This window comes from Perna viridis, chromosome 11 (genome assembly GCF_037379345.1).
Source record: "Perna viridis isolate PV_CMFRI_1.1 ecotype Kerala chromosome 11, ASM3737934v1, whole genome shotgun sequence".
NCBI lineage: Eukaryota > Metazoa > Mollusca > Bivalvia > Mytilida > Mytilidae > Perna > Perna viridis.
The window spans coordinates 33,532,140-33,555,016 of record NC_142455.1 but is presented as its reverse complement, the minus strand read 5'-3'; the positions used below and the strand labels follow the sequence as shown (position 1 = coordinate 33,555,016).

Here is a 22,877-nt window from a genome sequence, read left to right as displayed (position 1 = left end):
TTAGAAATATAGATTATTTAGAATGTATTGTAGAATTCAAAACTAAGGGAGATAACTGTAAATGACACTGAAATACAATAGAAACAATTTGACGTTTATATGAATTATCTCCTAAGACCAGACAGATTGGAATGAATAATTATACATTTCATCAAATAGACCCATAAAGCAACTTATAACAAAAATAAAAATGTATAGCCTTTTTAGGAATGTATCACATATTACAGAATTTGCATGATTCTTAGCTAGAGTGCTATTTAAGTCATTACTCTAAACTTAGAAATACTGTCAATCTGGCAAACAAACTGAAACATGATTACGGTCAAACCTATCTTTGTGACAACCTGTATTAAGCAATAACCTGTCTGAAAAGACCATGATACAAACATCCCATTTAGTGCATTTTATGTAAAATTAATCTGTATATAAAGATCACCTGTGTACAGGATTTTGCATTCTTTAAATAAGTCACCAGTTTTAATGTAATTCCTTTATCCTACCTTCAAGTAAGTAAATGCAGCCCAGTTTAATTCATTATCTTTCTCATGTGCATCAATCAGTCCCATAAAACAGGCCCTTATCAGCTCACTGTACAGGTATGGTCTTGACAGTTTCTACAAATTCATATGGATCCAAATTAACATTTAAACTTAATGTTTTGGTAAAATTTGAACAGCAGTTGAAAGAGGCCAAAAAAATATTTCTCTGAGAGATATCAAAAATAGTTCCCTGAGAGATATAAAAAAAGGTAACTTCTCTTATAGTTGGCAGTTAATTAAATAGCTAAAAATACACAAGTCCCACAAAAGAATTACTTTAAAAAATTGTAAATGGTAGATTTTCATCCCACCTTCACAAAAAATATGGGGCAGGTAGGAGGATTTTATTTTTATATATTTATTTCTTACCAGATATTTGCCAGCCTAATTTTAGCTATTTGAAAGATTTGTTTGTTATAGTATCTCAGTACTAGAAACTGATGCCCACAAAATCCCGGCCAAATTCCTGCCCCACATTTTTTAAAATATTTTTGTATATATAACTTTTTAGGCGAGAGGGGATGAACATCTTCAAATTAATTTTATCTGGCCTAATAACCAACTTTTTCATTAAAACCTAATAAAAATAAGAATTAATTACAGCTTCTTAAAACAGTAAGTATTCTGTTCCTTATTTATAATAGATTCAATGAGTTTCAAACCTAAGTATATCAAATATTATAGTGCTTCTAGAAATTTTTCATATGATTTTTTTTATCATATGAAAATCATCGCATACGTAAATAAACTGGACTAGATTTTTTATAAGAAAAATTATTCTTACATCAAGTGAAAAATTATCAGAATATTATTTAAATAATATATTTTAAAACAAAAAAAACAGGCATTGAACAGTTGTGTCTGGGTAAGCCTACCATAAGTTTTTCTGTTACACAAATCTGTTCAACAAAAGCCTGGATATCATTGGTGGGATTCAACACAGCCTCCACAGCAACCAACACCTCTATGGAGGGGCAGATCGGTAATGATGTCACTTCCAATACTGCCTGGCTGGGAGGAGAAAATTCTTGAATTCTACAAATAGTAATGTTTATGAAGTTTCAGAAACACACTGGTATGGAAAATATAAATGTAGAAACCTAACAAAAATTTACAAAGGAAATTAAGATTACAAGTAGGGGGTGAAAATAAAATTCAATCTGTACATGTACATGTATGTGTATGTGTATGTGTATGTGTAATGTAGAAGACAGTTATGTCCATCTGAATTAAACAATTATTATGTGCATAATGGTAATTATTGTAATTTTGTCATTTTATCAAATATGGGGTTCAAATTGTTGGTGTTTTTGTGAGAAAAAAATCACCATCAGAATTTTTTTTAAAGTTCCAAATTGCAAGTTTTTTCTGTTGTGATTTTTAACAAAGTCACATTTTTGCACAAATGAAACATCACAATAATTTTGAATTTACAGAATATCTATATTCATAAATCAACTGCATGGTAAGATATATATAAAAAAATATTAATACACCTGTTTCAGGACCATTTGTTTGGTGAATGACTTTTTTTTCCTCAGCAGAATTGATCCATACTTTTGTTCAATCTTATTTGATTTGACCTTTGATGAATAAATGATTGCTATTAATTGTGGTATTTCTCCACCTTGAAGACAATTATATTTATTTAGGATCAGATATTTACAGTAGGTTTTCCTGTAGATTGCTGACATAATTTTCCCTACATGATTGTTTCACATTGAGTAAATGATATTACTTACTTTTTACAACTGCATGTATATCATATAAACAAAATTTTCATATTCTCTATGAAAATAATCAGTGGGGATATTACAATGTTAAAAACATACTTTGACAAGGAGTTAAGCATGCCAGTAACTTTCTGTCGAGCTTGAATTGGTAAAGCATCATTGTGAATCTGGCTCAGAGTCCCTCGAACATTTACTTCTGTCTGTTCAAATTCTCTAAATTTATCTGAAAATATTAATACAAATAATCTACTTTAAAGACTAAAAGAAAAGCTTCCATTAGGAGCAATTTTAAATACAGAAAAGTTTTTATTGTTTCATTTTTTCAAAATTAATTCCATATTAATAATATTCTGTTCAGTAGAAAAACTAAAAATAATTGAGATGGAATCCATCTGTGAGAAACTTGGCTTGGCAGTTAAGCCATATATGTGAAATGGATTTGGGAAAAGCTTACATCAAAGGACAAAAAAGTTACAGCCTGGAAACATTGTGATGAAAAAGAGGAATTTGACCCTGATGTCAAAAGTCAAGGTCATATGCCATGACTACATAGTATGCAGCACATTGTCTTTAAGTGATCAACCCATATGCAAAATATCAAAAGCCTTCATCAAAAGACAAAAAGGTTACAGCCCGGACACAAGTTTGTACTGGATGAACGAAAAGAGGAGTGATCACTATTAAGCGACCGCCACTTTTCGTTGGAGCCCTAATTATCCATATCTGTCCAATAGACAACTTACCAACATCATCAGACATGGCAACATACAGCAGAGCTTGTACTGTTGGCAATTCAATAATCTTTTGAATGGCTCCACTGGCCTTCTCTATGATAGAACTGTATTCCTGTTGAGGTTGTCTACTCTCTTTTATTCTCTGTTGAGACTGCAGTATACCTAATAGTAACCAGTGTATTGTAGTCTGGAGACTTCGAGATGTTGTCAATCCATTGTCTGTACTTGCCACAAAACTTAAAACAGTAGTAAATTGGTTATTTCAATTAACATACATGTAAGTCTGTTGTAAAAGCTTTAATATTAGTTCTATTTTAAGTTCCAGATTCCATTCCAGATGTAAGATAACTCTACAAAACATGTATTATATCAACCAAAAAGAAAACAACAATTAAAGCTATGGAAATTTCAAAACAATGGTAATTAACAGCAGTTTCACTAAAGACATCCATCAAATCAAATCCAAATATAAGATGTTCACCTGAAATTGGTAGCAATATTTTCTGCCATACTAATTAACCCTAGGATACAGTATGGTTTGGAAAATTCTTCATACTTAGTGATCAGTCCTAATGCTGTGTTGAATGGAATGACCTATGAATGAATGTACAAATCACTATGTATGTATTATTTAGTTATTAGGTCAATAGGACCCCAAATAAGACATCATTAGAGTTGCATGTCATTGCATTGACTATTGATTATTTAAGCTTTGAAATAATGAAAATGATAACTGGTATATGAAGATTGTAAATATTAAAATTATTATCTCAAATTCTGTAAAATGTAATGATTCAGTGGTTCTGTTACTAAGAATATGCCTCCGGGTAGTGATTGTTTCCACATGGAAATTATTTCATAACAAGGCAAAGTTTCTAATTTCATGATTCCAGAAAGCCTTATTCTCTTCATATAAGCCTTCTGAGGGTTGGGATACATTTGGAAAAGAGTTCCAAAATCACCCAGATTTAACAAGTGCATTTTGGCACAAATTATCATGTGTTTATCTGCTTGGTAATGGAATATCCATCATGCATTTATTCATTTTGTGAGTGCAGAAACCCTCTTCATTATTTAAGATTGACAAACTGAAATAAGCATTTAATACCATATCATACCTGTGATGTAACACTGTGCCTTAAATAAGACAATATCAGTGTGTTTGGATTTGGCCCAACAAGTGACTGCTGCATCAAAATTTCTATAAATAAAACAAACAAAAAAAAACAAGTAATTTATTATAAATAGACAAAGTAATTCTATTTCTGCTAAAGACTTACATCTAAAATTTTAATTCTTTTATTTGCTTGTTTGCTTGTTGATCTCCATTTGCAGAAATAACAGCCTATTTTTGCATCAAGTCAGTCAGAAAAACAAAAACAAAACAGGAGGTCTACAAAGGTATCATGTGATAAAGAATGTATGAAAGTTACATTAAATTCCATTGGTGATTGGAAAGGAGTCTGGGATTAGAAATGGGGACAGATGAACAAATGAATGAACAGCACGAGCACTTTTCACCCCACAAGTAGTGGGTATAAAAAGTTATTTGGAACTTACCTTTATTTTTCAGAAAAACTCACCAGCCAATTCCTTAGGATCGCCAGGAATATCCATTAACATTCTCTTCAACATTACGCCCCAATGGTTGTCCTGCCATCGTTCCCTCCATGCTCTCATCAACAGTGTCTTTACTTTGTTACAGAAAATACTTCCTTTGGATGAAGATGATGATGAATTTGATGATTCCATAGTTATCTGAAATTCAATGTACTAAAAATTTTGGCCTTGACATTTACAAAATAAAGTACAGTAGCAGTTGATGCACACTAAAGTACACTATCATAAATATTACAAACTATGTGAACTGTTGGATTTTAAATTCTTATGCCACTCAAGATTCTTAAATTAAGGTTTTCAACATACAAGCTTTGGAGAGTGGAAAAATAGTTTAAAGCAAAAATAAGCTTAAAAAGAGCCAGTTTGTCCCATAAAATTTGTAGAAAAAAAATAAAAAATTGTAGGTAAACTCTGGTAGAAATTTACCGGTAATCACCTGTTTGGTTAAAAATTTATATGCTTTTTTAATCACCAGTTTAGAATGTGACAATTACTGTTTTATTCCATAATCATGATAATATGATTAAAGAGTATGGAGTTAATAAATCTAAATCATCAGAATCATAGGAAAGGTAACTGAAGAATGACAGAAGCCAGGAAGTTTGCATGAGAAGTCCTGCTGCTACAAAAGAAACATGGTGACAATGCTTTTTATACTAAATACAGGATAGTAATATATCAAATAATGAACTAAATATAACTTTTTCACAAAGAATATATACAAAATGTACATGGTACAAACTTGCGGTCTATGAACTACATGTACATGTAAATCTTACACCTTTTCAAGGTGATTTGACAGCATTTTCCCTGGGATCACGCTTAGCTTCGCCAATGTTGCAATTAGCAATTTTTCATGTGATCTGGCAACAAAAATATCAGTTGGGGATTTTCTTAGCATCTAAGTTTTGACACTAAATTTGTCTGCTACAGACATCCCCTCCAATCAAGCAATTGTGTTGACACTTGATCAGAGTTAATTGACCTAATTTCAGACTGAACCAAAAACAACAGAACAAAAAGCACACAATAAATGGGCCACGGTAGTATGCTTAGAAATTTTATCCCTTGAATAAAGGGAATTATGATTGTTCCGGGTTTTCATTTTAAGCTGTCTGCCAATAAAATTCATCTGCTGTTCCAGCTCATTATATCAATTTTATCTGTTGTTTCAGACTAAAGTACAGGAACCACATCAGCTGTAATCACATTTTCATCTGTTTTTATAGGACAAAATGAAAGCCTTAATTGTTGAAAATTTATAAATAAAAATCAAATTATATAATAAGCCCACAACAGAAAAAGGTCAACATGTTTTGAAATCAGGGACTACAATGTATATGGAAATATAAAGTCCATGATAAAATAAAGTATAAACATGTATTTCTGGAGGACTTTATAATTTAACATATGAAAAGTGATATATGATTTTTTATCCTGGATAAGACTAAAGCTAAAAACCTGTACTGTACATGCATCAAAAGTAGGGTACATATATGTCAAAAATGAGGGTTATTTTGATGAATTATCAGTGGACTTACTGTTGTGTTTTATTTTAAAAAGATTAATTTGGGGCACCCATGCTGGCTCCAATTACTGAAAACTGGATAGAAAAATTTGCAGCTGGAGACAGAATTTTGGAAGCCAGAGCAGCCATTTCAACTTACACCTACAGTCATTGAACATCTACCAATGTATATAGTTTTAAAGGGTCTCACTAATTAGCGACAAGAAGTGACAAGAGCCGACAAGAAGCGACAAGAAGCGTCAAGAAACGACAAGAAGCGTCAAGAAGCCGACAAGAAGCGTCAAGAAGAGAAAAATAGCGACAAGAAGAAAATAATAGCATAAAGAACAATAAAAAGCTACAAGAACCCTCAAGAAGCGTCACAAAATCAGAAAAAGCGACAAGAAGAAAAATTATATAGATAAGAAAATATATTTTCATTGTTTACAGTAATGGTATATTAGATTCTGCTGCACATTTTTGGCTAATATATTAAAGTCTTATTTTTTTTTCCATCGATTTAGTAGGATATTTTTATATATTTATTTTTGATATATATTTAGGGGTTTTCCAAAAATAGTGTTCGTAAGGTGTGTACGTTTTCTTATGAAACAAAAACTTTTTTTCAGAATTATGAAGATTTTTAAACAAATATATACATATATATAGATTTTCTTTGTTCGTTTTTTGTTTTATTGACATTACATATATACATATTTACAAATTCTAAGCCAAAACGTGTTTAATGGACACAAGTCTCTGTTCCGTCACTGAAATTTGACTTTCTTAGCAGACATTGTCTTAGCTGATCTCGCTCGTTTTCTCTGCCCTGGCTTTCGTGCACATGCATTTGTTTTGGGGATTACCAATCCCCCATCGGTAGATGTTGTTACTGTGCCCTTATCAATAGCCTTGCTACCGTGACTCAAGAATTTTTGAAGAACAAGTGCTCTTTCTTTTTCAGATTTGCTCTGCCAGAGTGACTTTGTATACTGCAAGTGGCTAACTTGTGTGTTTAATTCGTAGTCCCCGTGTGCGTATAGTGCACCTACGATTAAGCTCTCTTGCAATTGAATTTCCTTATGGATTTTATTTACCAGCTCTGGCAGTTTTTCTGGTTTCCAATCCTGATTCAGTTTCAGGATGTGGTTCATCGATTCGCAGTTGTTATTTTTCCATTGCAATGGAATTCTTGAGTCACCTTTTCTTGCTTTGTACACATATTCCTTGATAGTAGGAATAACTTTGTTTGTGAGATATGGACCGACAATGTCTTCGTACTTGCGTTCAATATCAGTGGCCTGTGATGTAAAATCAACAGTTGTATTTGATTCTATGAGCCCATTATCTCCAAATAAATCAGTCAGTATTTTCTTAGATTCTCTCTCATTTACCCCTACTTTGTTTTTCAAATGTCTTGATACATTTTCACTTAAGTGTCTTGTACACAAAGTTAAATCAGAATCCGGAAAGCTAGACTTAATTGCTTTCACTATTGCCCGTTCTTCGTCTGAGCCGATGACAATGTTATTTACACTAAGTAAAGTATCAGTTATTGAAATATCAAGCATTGAGGCAATATGAGTGAAAAATCTTTGGTAGGTGTGAAATGCACCATCCCAATGCAAATAAATAGGACCCATGATAATCGGACTCATACCTTTCCCTTTTCGTTTTAGCTTGTGTTCTTGGAACACTGTTGTTGTGACAAAGCAAGCGCCAAGATTAAAAGTTCTGTCAACACCAATGATAGAAGACCTGCAAGCATTGGCAAAGTGTTTCATTTGAAAATCTGTATAACAAATTATATTTGGTGGCTTGCCAGAGGTCTGCACTATCTCTTTTAAAAATGGGTGTTTTGCAGAATTCATATTGATGACAGTTTGCATATCATCAGCAACATTTTGTCTATGCGAAGGGTCGCTGCTCTTTTTCATGCTATATTTTAAGTTCTGTATAGACTTTGAGTCTCGAGGTTGATGTTCAGAACTAAAATTGTCTGTGAAAATTTGTTTAACTGACTTGCCAGCTTCAATTTCAGTTTTTACTTTATTCTTAGTCTCTGGTGAAGTACGAATGTACTCTTGTTTTGTAATCCTAGCATTGCCATGTCTATTTATATTCTCAATAGGATATGTTCCTAAGTATTCAGCAACTGCTTTATTCATAGTGTCAATAGAATAGCCCGGCATTTTATCGAACCAGCTGATTCTTTTCTTGTACATGTTGTCCCTTTTAAGAGAAGCATAATAGCGTTTTAAGACAAATATATTTGAATCATCTGGTTGCGGTTCTAAAGGGACAAATTCCCTTTTAATTTCTTTACAGAAAAGGCCATTCTTTTTGACACATGATTGCAGAGTGCCATCTTGTTTCCGAACATAATATGTAGTTTTGGTAGATGTGGTTTTCGTATCCCATGTTCCACAATCGTCCCAAAACTCCATTTTCTTCGACTTCGTTTTCCTATTTATGTTCTTTGTGTGGTCCAACACAAAATAGACATTATCTTTGACAATACGAGGAATGTCATCATGAGTAGCATTCTCATTCACCAGTGTATCTATTATTCTGTCTAATGATAGGGATTTATTATTTTCAAGTTTGCGACATGATTCTGCTGTTTCTGTTTCATGTGTAGACAATGTGTGCATAGGGTTGTCTAGATCTGACGAATTAGTGCCCGACTGCAGGTCGTTTACCTCACTCTGATCGCCAAGTTTGTTATAAGAGTCATGGCTATTGTTTAGGCAAGATGCCTCATGCATAGATAATGCAGTGGTATCAAATATTGTCGGACAGACCAAGTGAGAGTCATTGGCAGTGCTATTAAGAGGAGGAAACTCCTCCGTGCTCTCTATATCAATGATAGATATATCTGCACTGGGTTTCACTAAAGGAACAAAATGGTCTGGTGTCCATGTACCAGTTTTATTAGATGCAATGCAAGAACCTGTCCAACATATTACTATAGGTTCTTTAGCTTTCCCTTGCAATGGTTCAAAAACCGTGTTTAAGATGCCAATAGCCTTGTCCATGAAGCCATTTATTGGAGGATAAACAGACTGAATCGGACAGCCCATAACTGTTGCTGATGCTAGTATTGTCCAGGCAGACGAAAAGCTTCTATTCTTTGCTGCTTTTAGGCATGACTCATCATATGATTCAGTTACTATACTTAAACGATCATTTAAGCGAGTTTCGTACTTGGACTTATTGCTGACAAGTTCAATGCAAGTTAAAACACGAATTCTACTGGCTAGATGTTCATTACCCGTAACATCGACTGATAGAGAGTTAAAGAGACAATTTCCATCACTAGACACACTGACAGGTTTTCTATCATTTATTAGCATATTATGTTCATTCAATATGTGTCTAGAAACCTTATCTTCTGTCAGAGCAGACTGTGCCGTATATGTAAAATCAGTCTCATTTCTTATTCTAGTCAGTGGTTCTCCCCTGAGTAATATGGTTTCAACTTGCACTGCCTTTGTCAGTAATTTGTTATTTGCAGCATATTTCTCTAGTCTACTTAGAGAGAGATTGTAATCAAAAGAACAATCGCTAGTGCGACAACATCGTGAACAGACAAAATCAATGTTTTTGCATTTAGTTAAGACTCTCAACTGATCTTTGCTTAGTTTCTGACATTTGCTGTGATACCAAGCTTCACATTGCTCACAGAATACACAAAGATCTATGCAGTCTAAGCCACAGTCACCACAAGGATTCGACATCCTTGTTTTGTATATCCCTTGCCCAAGGGGTGTAGTAAACCCTGTTCCTAAGGGTTTAAAATTTTAAATCGATACTTCAATGATATCTCCCTTGCCCAAGGGGTACAAAACCTGTTCCTAAGGTTTATAGAATTATTCGATACTGGAATATAGGAAATTATCTTGCCCAAAGGATATTATTAACCCTGTTCCTAAGGGTTTTGATCAACACCGATGGTATCAATCTGAATGTATTTATTCGAGAAATCGTAATCGTACAAACGTAGCAGATTCTTGCAACCGAACGGAGCCGTATTTTTTGCAAGAATCGAATAGAATATGCGTGATCATGAATTTATGTCAAAGTGGTAGTTAGTTGTGGCTTCATTAAGCTTGGGCGAGTAAAATTTAAATAAACATGGATGTATTATTTATAAAAAGATCAAATCCTTTAAATGTTACAAAAACATTCCATCAATGTTTTTATTACTATTAATCATAAAGTTATACTTTTACATTTACCCAAGCTAATTATTACATTAATTACATGTTCATTTGCATAATTATATTCATTTTATTATTCACTCGAAATGATCAGAGAATAATTTGCTTGCAAAATAAAACTAATTAACTTAATCTGACCCACGTGCCGTCGTCAATTACACGGCTTCTTGTTATTGCCTGAAGGTAAACACGTGTGTATGAATAATTATGCACAAGGCCGCCCCAAAACAATATACAAGCCAATTAAATTACAGGAAAAAATAGACAGAAATTAATGCTTATCTCTTAATCAATCTGAGGTTGCTAATTAATTTTTCTTTTTTTCTATTTTTAGTAGTATATTTCTTTATTTTATTACTTAATATCTTTTGAATTTGTATAACAATTCTTATTGGGTTGATTTATTTTTTATTTTTATTTGCCTTCTTGTCACTATTGTTTCTTTCTTGACGCTATTTTGTGCCTTTTTATCACTAATTTCCTTCTTGTTTTCTCTCTTGTCCCTAATTTTTTCTTCTTATCGCTATTTTTCCCTTCTTTTCGCTATTTTTTTCTCTTTTTATCGCTAGTTTTCCCTCTTGTGGCTATTTTTTTTTCTTGTCGCTATTTTTTCTCTTTTTATCGCTAGTTTTCCCTCTTGTCGTTATTTTTTTCTTCTTGTCGCTATTTTTTTTCTTCTTGTCGCTATTTTTTTCTTCTTGACGCTTCTTGTCGGCTTCTTGTCGCTTCTTGACGCTTCTTGTCGCTATTTTTTTCTTCTTGTCGCTAATTAGTGAGACCGGTTTTAAACTCATTATTGATTATTTTTAAATTCAGTCATATTGTTAATGTTTGAATTCACTAGTTTAATTTGGTTTGGAATTTTGTAAATAGCATGCGCTGAGAAAAGTCCCATTATCTTTAGCGTGTTAAAGTTGGTCGGGAGATTATAGAAGTAGAATTAGAAGAAGCCCGTTTCACATTACTTTTATCTTCATTTTTCTTTGATCTTTTTATTTCAAAAGTTACAATTATGCACACTGACAAAGGTGACAACATAATAAAACCGATAATTTTGAATGCTTACTATTTACTGCTTGACATGGAATGATCGAACTAATCGACACAAGTCTTGTGATGAATGATTGCTGTAGGATTTCTGTTTTTAACGCTGCATAAAATTCAGGGGAAGTAACAAATAAAAAACATAAATAATATCCAAACCAATGTCGTAATTAAATTCCGAGTCAAAAGCTAAACTTTTGTCCGGAATAAGTGTAAGCAAACTATTGTCGTATTCCACTGAAATGTTTTACCGACTTCAATAATATAATATATACTTGATAATATAAATATTTTTGTTTAAAAATTTTGTAACTAAATGTCAATAGTTTTCTATAGATTGCTAATGGAAAACAAATTCACCCTACACCGATAAATTGTAGGAAAGAAATTCCGACTGCAGTCATGAAAGGAGGGTTTGAAAAATAATACTAGCAAGCACCATGGAAAGTCAAGAACTTACTGACCCTAGCGCACTGTAAATACATTTCAAAAGTATTCTTTAGTAATATTTTTTGTATGTTTAAAAGAAACAATTGTGTGGCAGGACGGCCTACTTGCGTTGTAACTTGTAGTAGGTAGTGAGATTTAAATAGTCAGTTAATTGACTTGGCTAAAGGATTAATTCTCTAACCGAATCGGTTTGTTGCTGGCTTGCCACCGAGCGGTCTAGGATTCGATCCTCAGTGGCGGAGTATAATTTTGTGAGTCAAATCATGCTCTCCCGTTACAATTGCATAGGTTTTTAACTTAAACAGTCACTTACTCGTGTAGTTAGCAAATAAAAAAATACTGTGATATCAATATACTATATAGTACATTTTCATCAGATGCAGAACCAATAACCTGCAATTCCACAGTCATGTGACAGTTCATGTAAAAAAAAAAATTCAGCAGGAATTATCACATATTTATCAAAATAAAATCCTGATATATATGCCATTCAGTCAGTCAGATCAAAGTTAATTTTGTCAAGTCTGATATATATTGTAGAACAAAAAATCAATGTCATCATAGGCTTGTTATTAAAGAGATTTGTTACTAACTGAAATCTCACATCACACGTCGGGGAACGAGATCTCATAATTAATTGACAATGACAACTCGACTTTAAATGATCACATCTAAAAAAGTATTGTGAATATCAAAATAAAATCTTCAGTTTCGTATTCTGTGATATCTTAGCTTCATGTTCATACCAAATTTTTCTTTCTACCAAAACACAAACAAAAAAAAGTATGGAAAACAAGTAACCTTCCCCCTGGTTTTTTAAGGAAATGAAAATAATTTGAAATTAAATTCATTTTTTTTTTCACATTAACCTATCACAACTTTTTTGTTTTTTTAAGATATTTGAATAAAATCTTCTGTTTCTTGTTTTTTACATTTTTCTGGGCATCTGCTACAATTATTTCAAATCATTTCATCAAAAGGGAAAAAAGAAAAATTAATAAGTGGAAAGGTCAGGGAGTGTTGTTCTCCACTGTGAGATAATTTTATCTATAAACTGGCTATTAACAAGTTTCATATTTCTTAATTCATAGATCTCTGATGTTACATAGCTATCAGATGATTAACGAGGAATATTTATATTGTTCATTTGTAGTTCTCAAGACATAGATGGGAACCAAGCTGGCCTTGAAGTTATCAACATACCGTTAACAAGGTGAAAGTTTGTTTTATATGATTTCGGGATTTGCTTGTGCAAGATTGAGTTATTTGTAATCAAATAATGACTGTAATTGGAAATGCATCCTTCAACAGTAACATTCAAGACTGCTCACAATACATGTACATGCAGTGAATCTACATTAAGATTCCTAACTCCATATTAGCAGACAGAATGGTGTTTCAGAGTATCTATATTTAGGAGAGTTCTTCGTCATGTCACCACTTACCTGTGATTTGGTTTTGGTTGGCAAAAAATCCATTGAGTGGCATGGGGCATCAACTTTAAATCATCATAATTTTTTTCATTTTTTAAAGATAATCGAAAATTTCTTTTGGTTCCCAACATTGCAAATAAAATTCTTTTTATTCATGGAATTTTTAAATAAATAATAATTCAGTAATTAGACTATATGTACAATATACACAAGATTTTAATTATTATTTTTCAAATAAAAGAGTTATAAATTCACATACATAATATGAATTATTTTATCTAAATGAAACATTTTACAGAACCAAAATTGGATATAAAATAACAAAGTTAAACTGCTATAGCATTAATGTGCTTCTGCAAGAAAGTATTATCTTATTATCTAAAGTTATAAAGTTTTGAAAATTGGGATTCTAATCATGAATTTGTCAATTGTTTATTTAGCTGTTTATTTTCCAACCAATTTGACACTTAATTATATGCAAATTAGTGATTATGACATCACTAATAAGATTGGCGACCTCTCCTATATTGCTGATACTGTGTCCACATGTACTTGAATGATTAACTATACATGAAAACATTTATTTTGTTAGATAATGAAAAATCATACACCTTGTATTTCATGCTGGGAACAGTTTTTTTTGTAGACAATAAACATGAAAATAAATTATTATAATTATTTCTGAAGGCATGAAAATAAAATGTCTGAATATGTATAGTTGACGCAATCCGACTTAATCCTCAAAATCAGTGTTGTTAGTTCATACTTTAGAATCAGACTTATAACTCAGTACAGTGGGCAATAGGGTATGTAAGTCTCGTTCATTTCTGACATATTGAAAACCAAAGACAGATCTGCATTTTATTGTTTATTTCTGGGTACTTGAAACGCTGTATAACAATGCAAAATCTTCCATTTTATGTTTTTTCTTAATACCTTTATCATGTAGAAATAGATATTTGTCATTTTTCATCGATATTTTTTACACAAAAAGATGTTTTGCCTTTAACACTCAACTCAATGCTCTCTGAATGAAAAAACTCCATGCTTTTGAATGGTAGACCCATTCTCGTGAAATCACAGGGTCACATGACGAAACTTACTTATTATATCTTATTCTTCATTTACATTCAAAATCGACAGTATCTATGATCTCAAAGGAAATAGGTATTTTCTTACAAGTAAAATTTTATTGGAAAATTACATGCTTAACAAAAATTAACTATACTTTATGTTATTTTCTAGGTTTATTGTTTTATGGTTGTTGACTACTTTTTTTAAAATATTACAATTTACAAATAAATGACAGAAGTACAGAAATAGAGACCTCCATCAGAAATCTTGCACATTTTAGACAAAATTCATCAAAATTTAAAAGATTTAGAGTGTCTGGTCAGATTTTAATCAAACATGTTAATTTTCTGCTTTAAAAAAGATGGGATTTACTTTATATTGTTTTCATGTATTTTTCTAAAATTTTTATTTCTTCATCTATGCAGACTATTAGCTCAGCATGGAATTACGTTGCAAGCTACTCCGGGCATTAGTGACCTTCAAAATGGCAGCATTCTTACTATCAATGGAGTTGAAACTCTACCGCAAACTTCAGATGTTGAATCCGCCTTGACAAATGGCACCACTGAAATAGTATTTTCTTCTACTGGATCTGTTGAGAATCAAGTTACAACAGCTGATGGCCTTCCCATTGTTGGCAACCAGATGCTATGTGTTCCTAATATGTCACAGACGCTGACCTTTGTGACTGATTATGGGATTGCCAATAGCAACATGGTTCAAGGTGAAGATTACAACACTATCAGTTTACAGTATAAAATTCAGCCTTTTGAACATTTTGTTGACAGAAAGGTAAGATACATTTGTGTTGTAATACCTTACTTGGCTCCAGAATTTCCCATTTCTTGTGAGGTTGGAGATTAATATTTTGGTCTGGGAAATTAGAATTTCTTTGATTTTTTTTAAGTTAGGATCATTTATTTTATTTGGGGGAGAGAAATTTTTTAAATTTTTTTTATGAAGAAATGAAAATATGCAAGTTGATAAAAACATATTTTATTGGCTTACTCAAAATAGTGTACATAACTAGAAAAGCAGAGGATGCTTACCCTACTGGTGCACCTGGTCCATGCTCCCAGTTTTTATTGGAGACCCAGTTGCTCATTTACTTTTGTTACTTTGCATGTATTATATTAGTTACTTTATGTTCTTTGTTGTGTCTGTCTGTTTTCCATGTCTGGTCTTTGCCCCTGGATTACATTCTTTGGATTTCTGCTAGAATCTTGGTTCCTTTGATTACTCTTTCAAACTTAAAAAAAAATAGTTACCTTAGGAAGCAGGGGCTTATACTAATTCTTATCCCCATGTTTAATATGGGATCTCTAAGAAGTGAATTCTCAATATTATATCCAATTTCCTTTGAATCTTTTATAACAGTAAATTTTAAAATGTTTACTTTCTTTTTGAATGTAGGTATTTTCTCATGTTGTGGCATTCCTTTCTGATGATGTTGCTGCAGAAATGTTTACAAATCATTCCGAGTACATGGACTTTATTGATAAGGAAGGGGTTTTCCAAATGACAAGACAGGAAGGAAATTGTACTATTGCTGGAGAGTTATGGGCCTTGCTAATACTTCAAAAACGATTACAAGTATTAATGAAAACAGGCAGGAAGCAGTCGTCAGATTTTTTTAAACCAGAATTTTGTAATAAATTGGTTCAAACTGAAAAGCCAAAGACTCAAGATATGTCTGTACAAACTAATTATCCTATTAAAAAGGAAGGATCAGTAAATTGTGGAACTATGTGTGAGATCCTGCTGCCATCTGTGACTGCATTTGGCAGAGAAATTAAACAATCAGGAAGATTAAATACTAATGCCTCATCATTTTTATCCCACTCAGTTGATGATGATTTGGACGAGGAATATACCCCAAGATCAAGGAGAAAAAGGAAGGTATAATTTCTTAAGTGTCAGTCCCTCTAAAAATTAGGCAGTGGGTGAATTATTGTATGAAATAAGCCAACACTTGACAGTTTAGATTGTCTATTTGTACTATCAAAATAAAAAATTAACATCAAATTTCCATAACATTTTGATAAAATGAACTATTCTTCCGTTAAAATGTACTGCAAATGAACATTTCAGGGACAGATAATTGTGTTGCTTTTTCTGACACATTTACATCCAATAAACTTTGTCCACACCCAAGGAACGTCGTTATATGTAATAATGAATGTATTCACTTCATATGAAGTTGTTTCTTGGTTGTGGACATCTTTTCCTTTCCAGAAATATGACCTGAAAATGAAAAAAATAGTACAAAAATGAAAAATATCTAAATTTTGGTCAACTTCAAACATTTATTTCATCCTTTTAAGGCAAGAATTTTCTTTAAGTCCTGATGTTTACTTCTTGTTATGGATACAAGTACATGTACATGTATCTAAATTCACAATTAGCTGTTTGAACTCATTGATCAATAATTTTTGTGTTGTATTTCAGGCCAATTAGAGCCTTTAAGCACCCTTTTTATTTAAGCATCACATATTATGAGTGTTTTGTTTAATTTTAAAAAAAGATGCCAAGGTCTTGCAAAGGGTGATAATAATTAAATAATCTTTAGAATCTTTATCTATAATACATTTAAAAGCTTAAAAAAAAAAACTGTTTTTGATTTTTTTTCCAGCCAAAAAGGTCAAGTGCATTTTATGACAATGATTACAAATCAAAGACAGACAATGACAAGTCAGCTCAAACAGTTGTTGTTGTACAGAATAATAAGGGAATGTTGACAATACGTAGCTGTTCTGAAATTCCAAAATCTACTATAATTAATCAACACGATATAAAAGATGATACAAAACAAGTTATGAATGCTATTCAAAATGACAGTGGTGATCATACTTTGGAAGATACTGCCATGACTGAGACAGGTTCAATGGTTTCTAAGCAAGAAGAACAATATGATATGACAAAGCCGACTGAAATTCATGTGAATGAACAAAGTAGTATAAGGACTTCAGAAAACATGGTTTCTGTGGTTTCTGACAGGAACCATGATGGTTGTACACTTATTGATGGCAGGAATTCAAATTCTGTTGACTCAAACTTTATCCAATCAGATGTAAACAAAGCATCATCGGGGGCAGACGACATGATGGGTTTGACTTCTGCAAGTGACTTTACTCCTGTAACATCAGAAGACAGTATGGAGAATGATATTTCAGGAGGGCAAAATTACAATACTGAGGAAAATAACTCTGAAAGGACTAGTAGACAAAATTTTAGTACAGGACTAAACTCCGAAGGTAGTGTTTTGGGAAATTCTGGTTTTGTAAATGGTGAGGATCAAATCCAGGCAGCACTCAGAGCCAGTCATATAACATTTGAGGGTAATGTATTGATTAGACCTGACATGTTAAAGTGCATATACTTGTTATACCATTTACCATCTTCAAGTAGTTTGTTTCTTATTTAACAGGAAATAGGTAGGACCATTTTATTTACAGTAGAATGTATACTTGAGTGTTGTTCTTTGTTCTTTAATGCTTGAGATGCTTTAAACTTGAGCAAATATCTTTGGCACATTATATACCTATTTTTAACTCTAAATTGGTAAGTCAAGTTTATCATAGATTCATATCAGAAAAAGTAAATACATTTGTAAGTCTGAAATGATTTGTATTTTTTAGATGTTCCTGAAGTCCAAACTAACAAGCCTAGGCTAAATGTAAAGAAGAAGTCAAAGAAAGACTACGAGTCTCTAACACCATTTAAATTTTTCTGTGATAAATGTTCATTCAAATCAAAAAGACAAAGTCATTTAAAAAAACATATGAAGTTTCATGAAACTGTAAGGAAAATGTACTATTGTAAACAATGTAATTTCAAAACAATCCGTAATGGAGCTTTAAGACGTCACGAACTGACCCACAGTTCAAATCTCATGCATTGCAATCAGTGTAAATATACAACAGATGATTTTATTAGCCTTGATCGGCATATGAAACTTAAACATGACATGAATGCTTCACAAAAGAAGAAGAAGACTGTGTACAAATGTCCAAAGTGTGACTATTCCTCTATGATGCCATCTCGTTATGCTGCCCATCTACGTCTGCACAAAGATCTAACAGGAACTACTGGCCAGGAAATTTTGCTTGCCCTACAGCAGTTTGAGGAGAAGGAAGAACCACAAGCTTATCAGTGTAATCTGTGCTCGTATAAATCGATACGAAAGGAACACTTGGTGCGGCATAGAAATAATGTTCACACCGATCATAGACCTTTCCTTTGTGATACATGTGGCCAAGCATTCAAACGCAGGGATGCCCTTTCTCAACACAAAATAACACATGTTGATAAAATGAATAGGAACTATGCCTTTCATTGTGGTGTGTGTAAAAAGTCATTCAGATCAAAGGTATGTATTAGAATGTGAATACTGGGTGACCATAGGACGAATACAGAACATAAAAAGAAATTAAGAATTTTATTTCCAACTGTATACATTTTTTGCAAAATCTTCCCTCTAGTTTTCACGTGACTATATACATTGTTTTACTATAGAGATTAGTCCATGATTCAGTAATGGTTTTTGTAGACAAGGTGCTTACCATAGGCACATTTTTTATTAAATAATGGTTTAAACGTGGTTACATTTAAATGATTTCATTAACAACACTACTATAACTTGATAAATTATTGTACGTGTTTATGCATGCATTTATTATTGCAATATTGTTGCTTAAAATAAATTGTAGTACCAGTTTTTGCTAAAAAGAGAAAAAGCTTGCTTTAATAATACCAAAAATTCTAACAAACAATAACAACCTTGATCACAATTCATATAAATTGATTGCAGTAAAGTCACCATACTGATCTGACATTCTTCACTTAATGTTGCTATTATGATATTTTAACACAACTTTGATAAACCTTTCAGACTCATCTGAATGAACATATGGCAATGCATTCATCCGTCAGACAGTTTCTATGTGATATATGTGGTACCTCATTTAAAACCAAGTCTTGCCAACAAAAACACATCAAATCAATCCATCACAATCCCCGATCATTTGAATGTAGTACATGTAGAAAAAGATTTAATACAAAGTTTGCATTGTTGAGACATTATCGGACTCATGAAAAGGCAGCAAATATTGTCGCTACGCCTCCGCCTCCTCAACATCCTCCACCTGCTGTCGTGACCCAGTTAGATTCTATCCCGTCGCAGATCTTCACCCTTGACTCTCAGCCAGGAACATTAGTTCAGGACATTATCACAACAGAGGGGGAGGTGTTTGAAACAACTGAAGACAATCTGCAGCAGGTCTTGCTGAAGACCAATGATACAAGTGAAAGTGCTACCGCCATCATGTACCTCCCAACAAGTCTACAGTTTAATTAAATTCATTCACAATATTCTGTAAAATATGTTAATGTATGAATAAATGTGGAATAATAGGATGGTTGATAGGAAAGAGTGAATAATCAGAACAGGATTAAACCAGTGCATCTGTAAGCATTCTTGACCCTAGTTAACATATTATAGTTATCCACAATTACTAATTGATTATCCTAATTATTCTAAAGATTTTCTCCATAATTTATTGATATTTTCAACATGAAATCTTAAAATTATTTTGATTGTTGGATTTATATTTATGCTGTGGTGTTTTGCAGGAGAAAGTTTGAGAGTGAAATGACTGAATTTGCTTCACTATACGGCTAATTATCAAAATTTATTACATTGGGAACATTTAATACATCACTGCTATCTATGTTATAATAAGTATTTATTACAAAATTGATAGAAAGAAATGTATTCAAATGAACTTCATTGACAGAGGAATATGTTTCTTTGAGTATTGTAGGTTTATATGTAAGTTATATTTACACTGTTTATACACAGAATGTAAATTAGAATTAATTTATGCAAATCAACAGCATGTGCAACTTTGAAAATATCTTGTAAGACAATTAAAAAAATTATTATTATTAAAATTCATCATGAAATCTTTGAATATTTTTCCTGTCAAAATCTAAAATTTACATTAAAAGGCACAAACCATACAATGGCAAAAACATTCAGGTGTATAATGTCATGGTGATGGTCTTGTTTCTTTGAATTAAACCACAAGGTATTACATATTTATGGTGTAAAAACAAGCAGTTATAGAATTTTTGGTCTATCAAGAGGGAAAAAAGAGCTAATTATTTGATTTCACCAAAAATTGAATTTTAGGTACTCTTTTGTATGTTGAATCTTGCTGTGTAAATATATTTTTGATTTTGGATTTTAATTGGTTAATGTCAGTTTCAAATATAATTTTCTAATTTTTTACCCCTTTCATCCTGTGTCAGAAATCCTATGCTGTGCCAAACATTTAATCAATAATATAAATTAAGGCCTATATCATGTTTGAATTTGCCACAATTGTTCAGGGTTTGCCCTCTGCTGTTTTACACAAGCTTTTCACTGTGGAGGTTTAAACTGAATGTTTATCATCAAATTTTCATTCTATTGAAAACACACAAAAATTTTAATTCCGTACAGCTTGCTACCATTAGTTACATGTAGTTTCAGTCTAAGTTTTACCTTTTTTAAATTTTACAGGCTTTGGTTAGATGAATTTGATTGATACAATTTCACAACTGTTCAATAAGTATTTTGTAACATCTTAATATTTGTCTTCTAATAACCCATTTTTATGCCCCCGCAACGATAAGTTGGAGGCATATTGTTTTACCCCTGTCCGTCCGTCCGTAATTCTGTCGGTAATTCTGCCTGTAATTCTGTCCATCCCATAAGTTTTCCACACTTTTTTGGGAAAATCCTTGAAGGTATTGAACTGCTGTATGGTATGTGAGTCTGTCATGATTAGTTACAAATTAGTATAAGTTCCATTCTTCTACGCTGAGTTTTACCAAAATAATGGGCCCTACACTTTAAAAATTGTATTGAAATAATAGTTTTTTGTTTTTTTTTTTTATAAATGCTTGAAGATATTTGACTGGTTTTTGGTATGTGAGTGTGTCATGATTAGTTACAGATTGAGTTTAAGTTTCTTTCAGCTATGCGGAGTTTTACTCAAAACCACATGTGGGGGCATCATTTGTGTCTCACGGACACAATAATACATCTGACAATTATGAGTTATGATATAGCTGTATGAAGGTTAAATGCGGGGGCATCACTTTATCTAGTTATACAAATGTACTATAAATTATATCATAAAACCTGGATAAAAACCTAGACAACCTCATCATTGTATTATATACTGAGTGTTTTATTTTTGGAGTGTTTTACTGAGTTTGTAACAGTGTATCAGTGCGATACATATTTGACTAATATTTGTATTACGTTTTATGCTTGTTATTTATTTGCATGTGGTGTCCTTGTTAATGAACTATTTATTATATAAAATCAGTTTTTACATGGAATGTGTATTTTGTCAACAAAATTTTGTCATATAATATTAAAAAAAAATTGTTTCCCTGTCTTTTTAGACAGGACTTGTTATGGTATACCATTGTCTGTCTGCCTGTGGGATAAAGTTTTCAGACTATAATGCAAAATGCTTGGGTATATTTCAATAATTTTTGGTATGATGTTTGTCATTATAGAAGGAAGCTCCTTGCCTTTTTTTAATGTTATTTAGTTTAATTCTCATTTCTGAGTTGCTGTACTTTATACACCAAAAAAGGGGAAACAGGCTTTTCATGTACAGTGGATTGATTCCACTTAATCATATACCTGGTAGTTGCTTTGGAACTCTGACATCAGAATCATTTCCTATCTTATCAGTATAAGAAATTCTCTTAATTACATAAAAAAATTACTAAAAAATATAACTAAATGGGTAAAACAATAATATGTCAGTAGTCAAAAATTGTAACTTTTTAAGGTTTTCACAACAATATTTTTTCTTTCCTTTGACTGTACACGGAGATAGGAATCTAATCACACATGGAATAAAAGATAAAAATAATACAGTTAACCATTGTAAATATCTGAATATATTCCCATGAAATTGTAATTTCTATTAATTGCATTATTTTCTCAGACAAATAGGCTTTTAACAGGATTCTACTGTATTGCTTTCTATTGGCTTATATCCTCCTTTGTAGCTTTTTGGAAAGGTGGATTGGACAAGGAAACCATGATTATAACTGGGAACAGGATATATTTGAATTTAAGATGGATAACCTTGTTCTTACCATGAAACATTCAGTATACTTTGATATAGAACATGTAATCTAAGAATAAAATCAGGGTCAAGGATTTGTCTGCATTGTGTTAGGCTAGGGTCAAATTAGAAAATTAAATTCCAGGTCCCAAAACTGTGAGAAAAATCTTGTGTAAATGATGGGATTATAGAAAATATCAAGTCAGGACAGAAATTGTTCTAAAAAAAAACAATGTTCTAAAAAGTTCATTCCCCTTCCCTGGAAAATCAAATTGTAATTCCTAATTTGGAAAAGTAATAATAATAAGGACTTAGGAATTTCCATATATGGTGTCAAAATATTGAATTCTTGAATTCTAGTATGTTGTATCAATTTTAATGA

General features: G+C 32.1%; 3 protein-coding genes across 6 annotated transcripts in view; 1 reads left to right on the top strand and 2 right to left on the bottom strand.

Moving 5' to 3' along the window:
• Positions 1 to 11,541, bottom strand: part of LOC148603800 (mediator of RNA polymerase II transcription subunit 24-like) — a 39,762-nt gene extending 28,221 nt beyond the window's left edge. For all 4 annotated transcript variants that reach the window (XM_088551528.1, XM_088551530.1, XM_088551531.1 and 1 more), the window contains exons 1-8: positions 11,423 to 11,541; positions 4,590 to 4,764; positions 4,125 to 4,207; positions 3,488 to 3,600; positions 3,016 to 3,242; positions 2,372 to 2,495; positions 1,415 to 1,574; positions 501 to 614 (exon numbers count right to left, since the gene is read on the bottom strand). In XM_088551528.1, coding sequence (XP_088407654.1) covers positions 501 to 614; positions 1,415 to 1,574; positions 2,372 to 2,495; positions 3,016 to 3,242; positions 3,488 to 3,600; positions 4,125 to 4,207; positions 4,590 to 4,758 — 990 coding nt within the window. In that variant the 5' untranslated portion in view covers positions 4,759 to 4,764; positions 11,423 to 11,541. The remainder of the gene's footprint in view (positions 1 to 500; positions 615 to 1,414; positions 1,575 to 2,371; positions 2,496 to 3,015; positions 3,243 to 3,487; positions 3,601 to 4,124; positions 4,208 to 4,589; positions 4,765 to 11,422) is intronic.
• Positions 6,715 to 10,028, bottom strand: LOC148603801 (uncharacterized). The gene has a single exon (XM_088551533.1). The coding sequence runs from the start codon at positions 9,871 to 9,873 to the stop codon at positions 6,901 to 6,903; it is 2,973 nt and encodes a 990-aa protein (XP_088407659.1). The 5' UTR covers positions 9,874 to 10,028; the 3' UTR covers positions 6,715 to 6,900.
• Positions 11,542 to 11,765: 224 nt separating the features above from the next.
• LOC148603799 (uncharacterized) lies at positions 11,766 to 21,749 on the top strand. The gene is made up of 7 exons (XM_088552759.1): positions 11,766 to 11,875; positions 13,004 to 13,063; positions 14,783 to 15,149; positions 15,771 to 16,256; positions 16,990 to 17,695; positions 17,996 to 18,726; positions 19,249 to 21,749. Exons 1-7 carry the CDS (start codon positions 11,841 to 11,843, stop codon positions 19,711 to 19,713), a joined length of 2,850 nt encoding a protein of 949 aa, XP_088408885.1. The 5' UTR covers positions 11,766 to 11,840; the 3' UTR covers positions 19,714 to 21,749.
• The last annotated feature ends 1,128 nt before the right edge of the window (positions 21,750 to 22,877 follow it).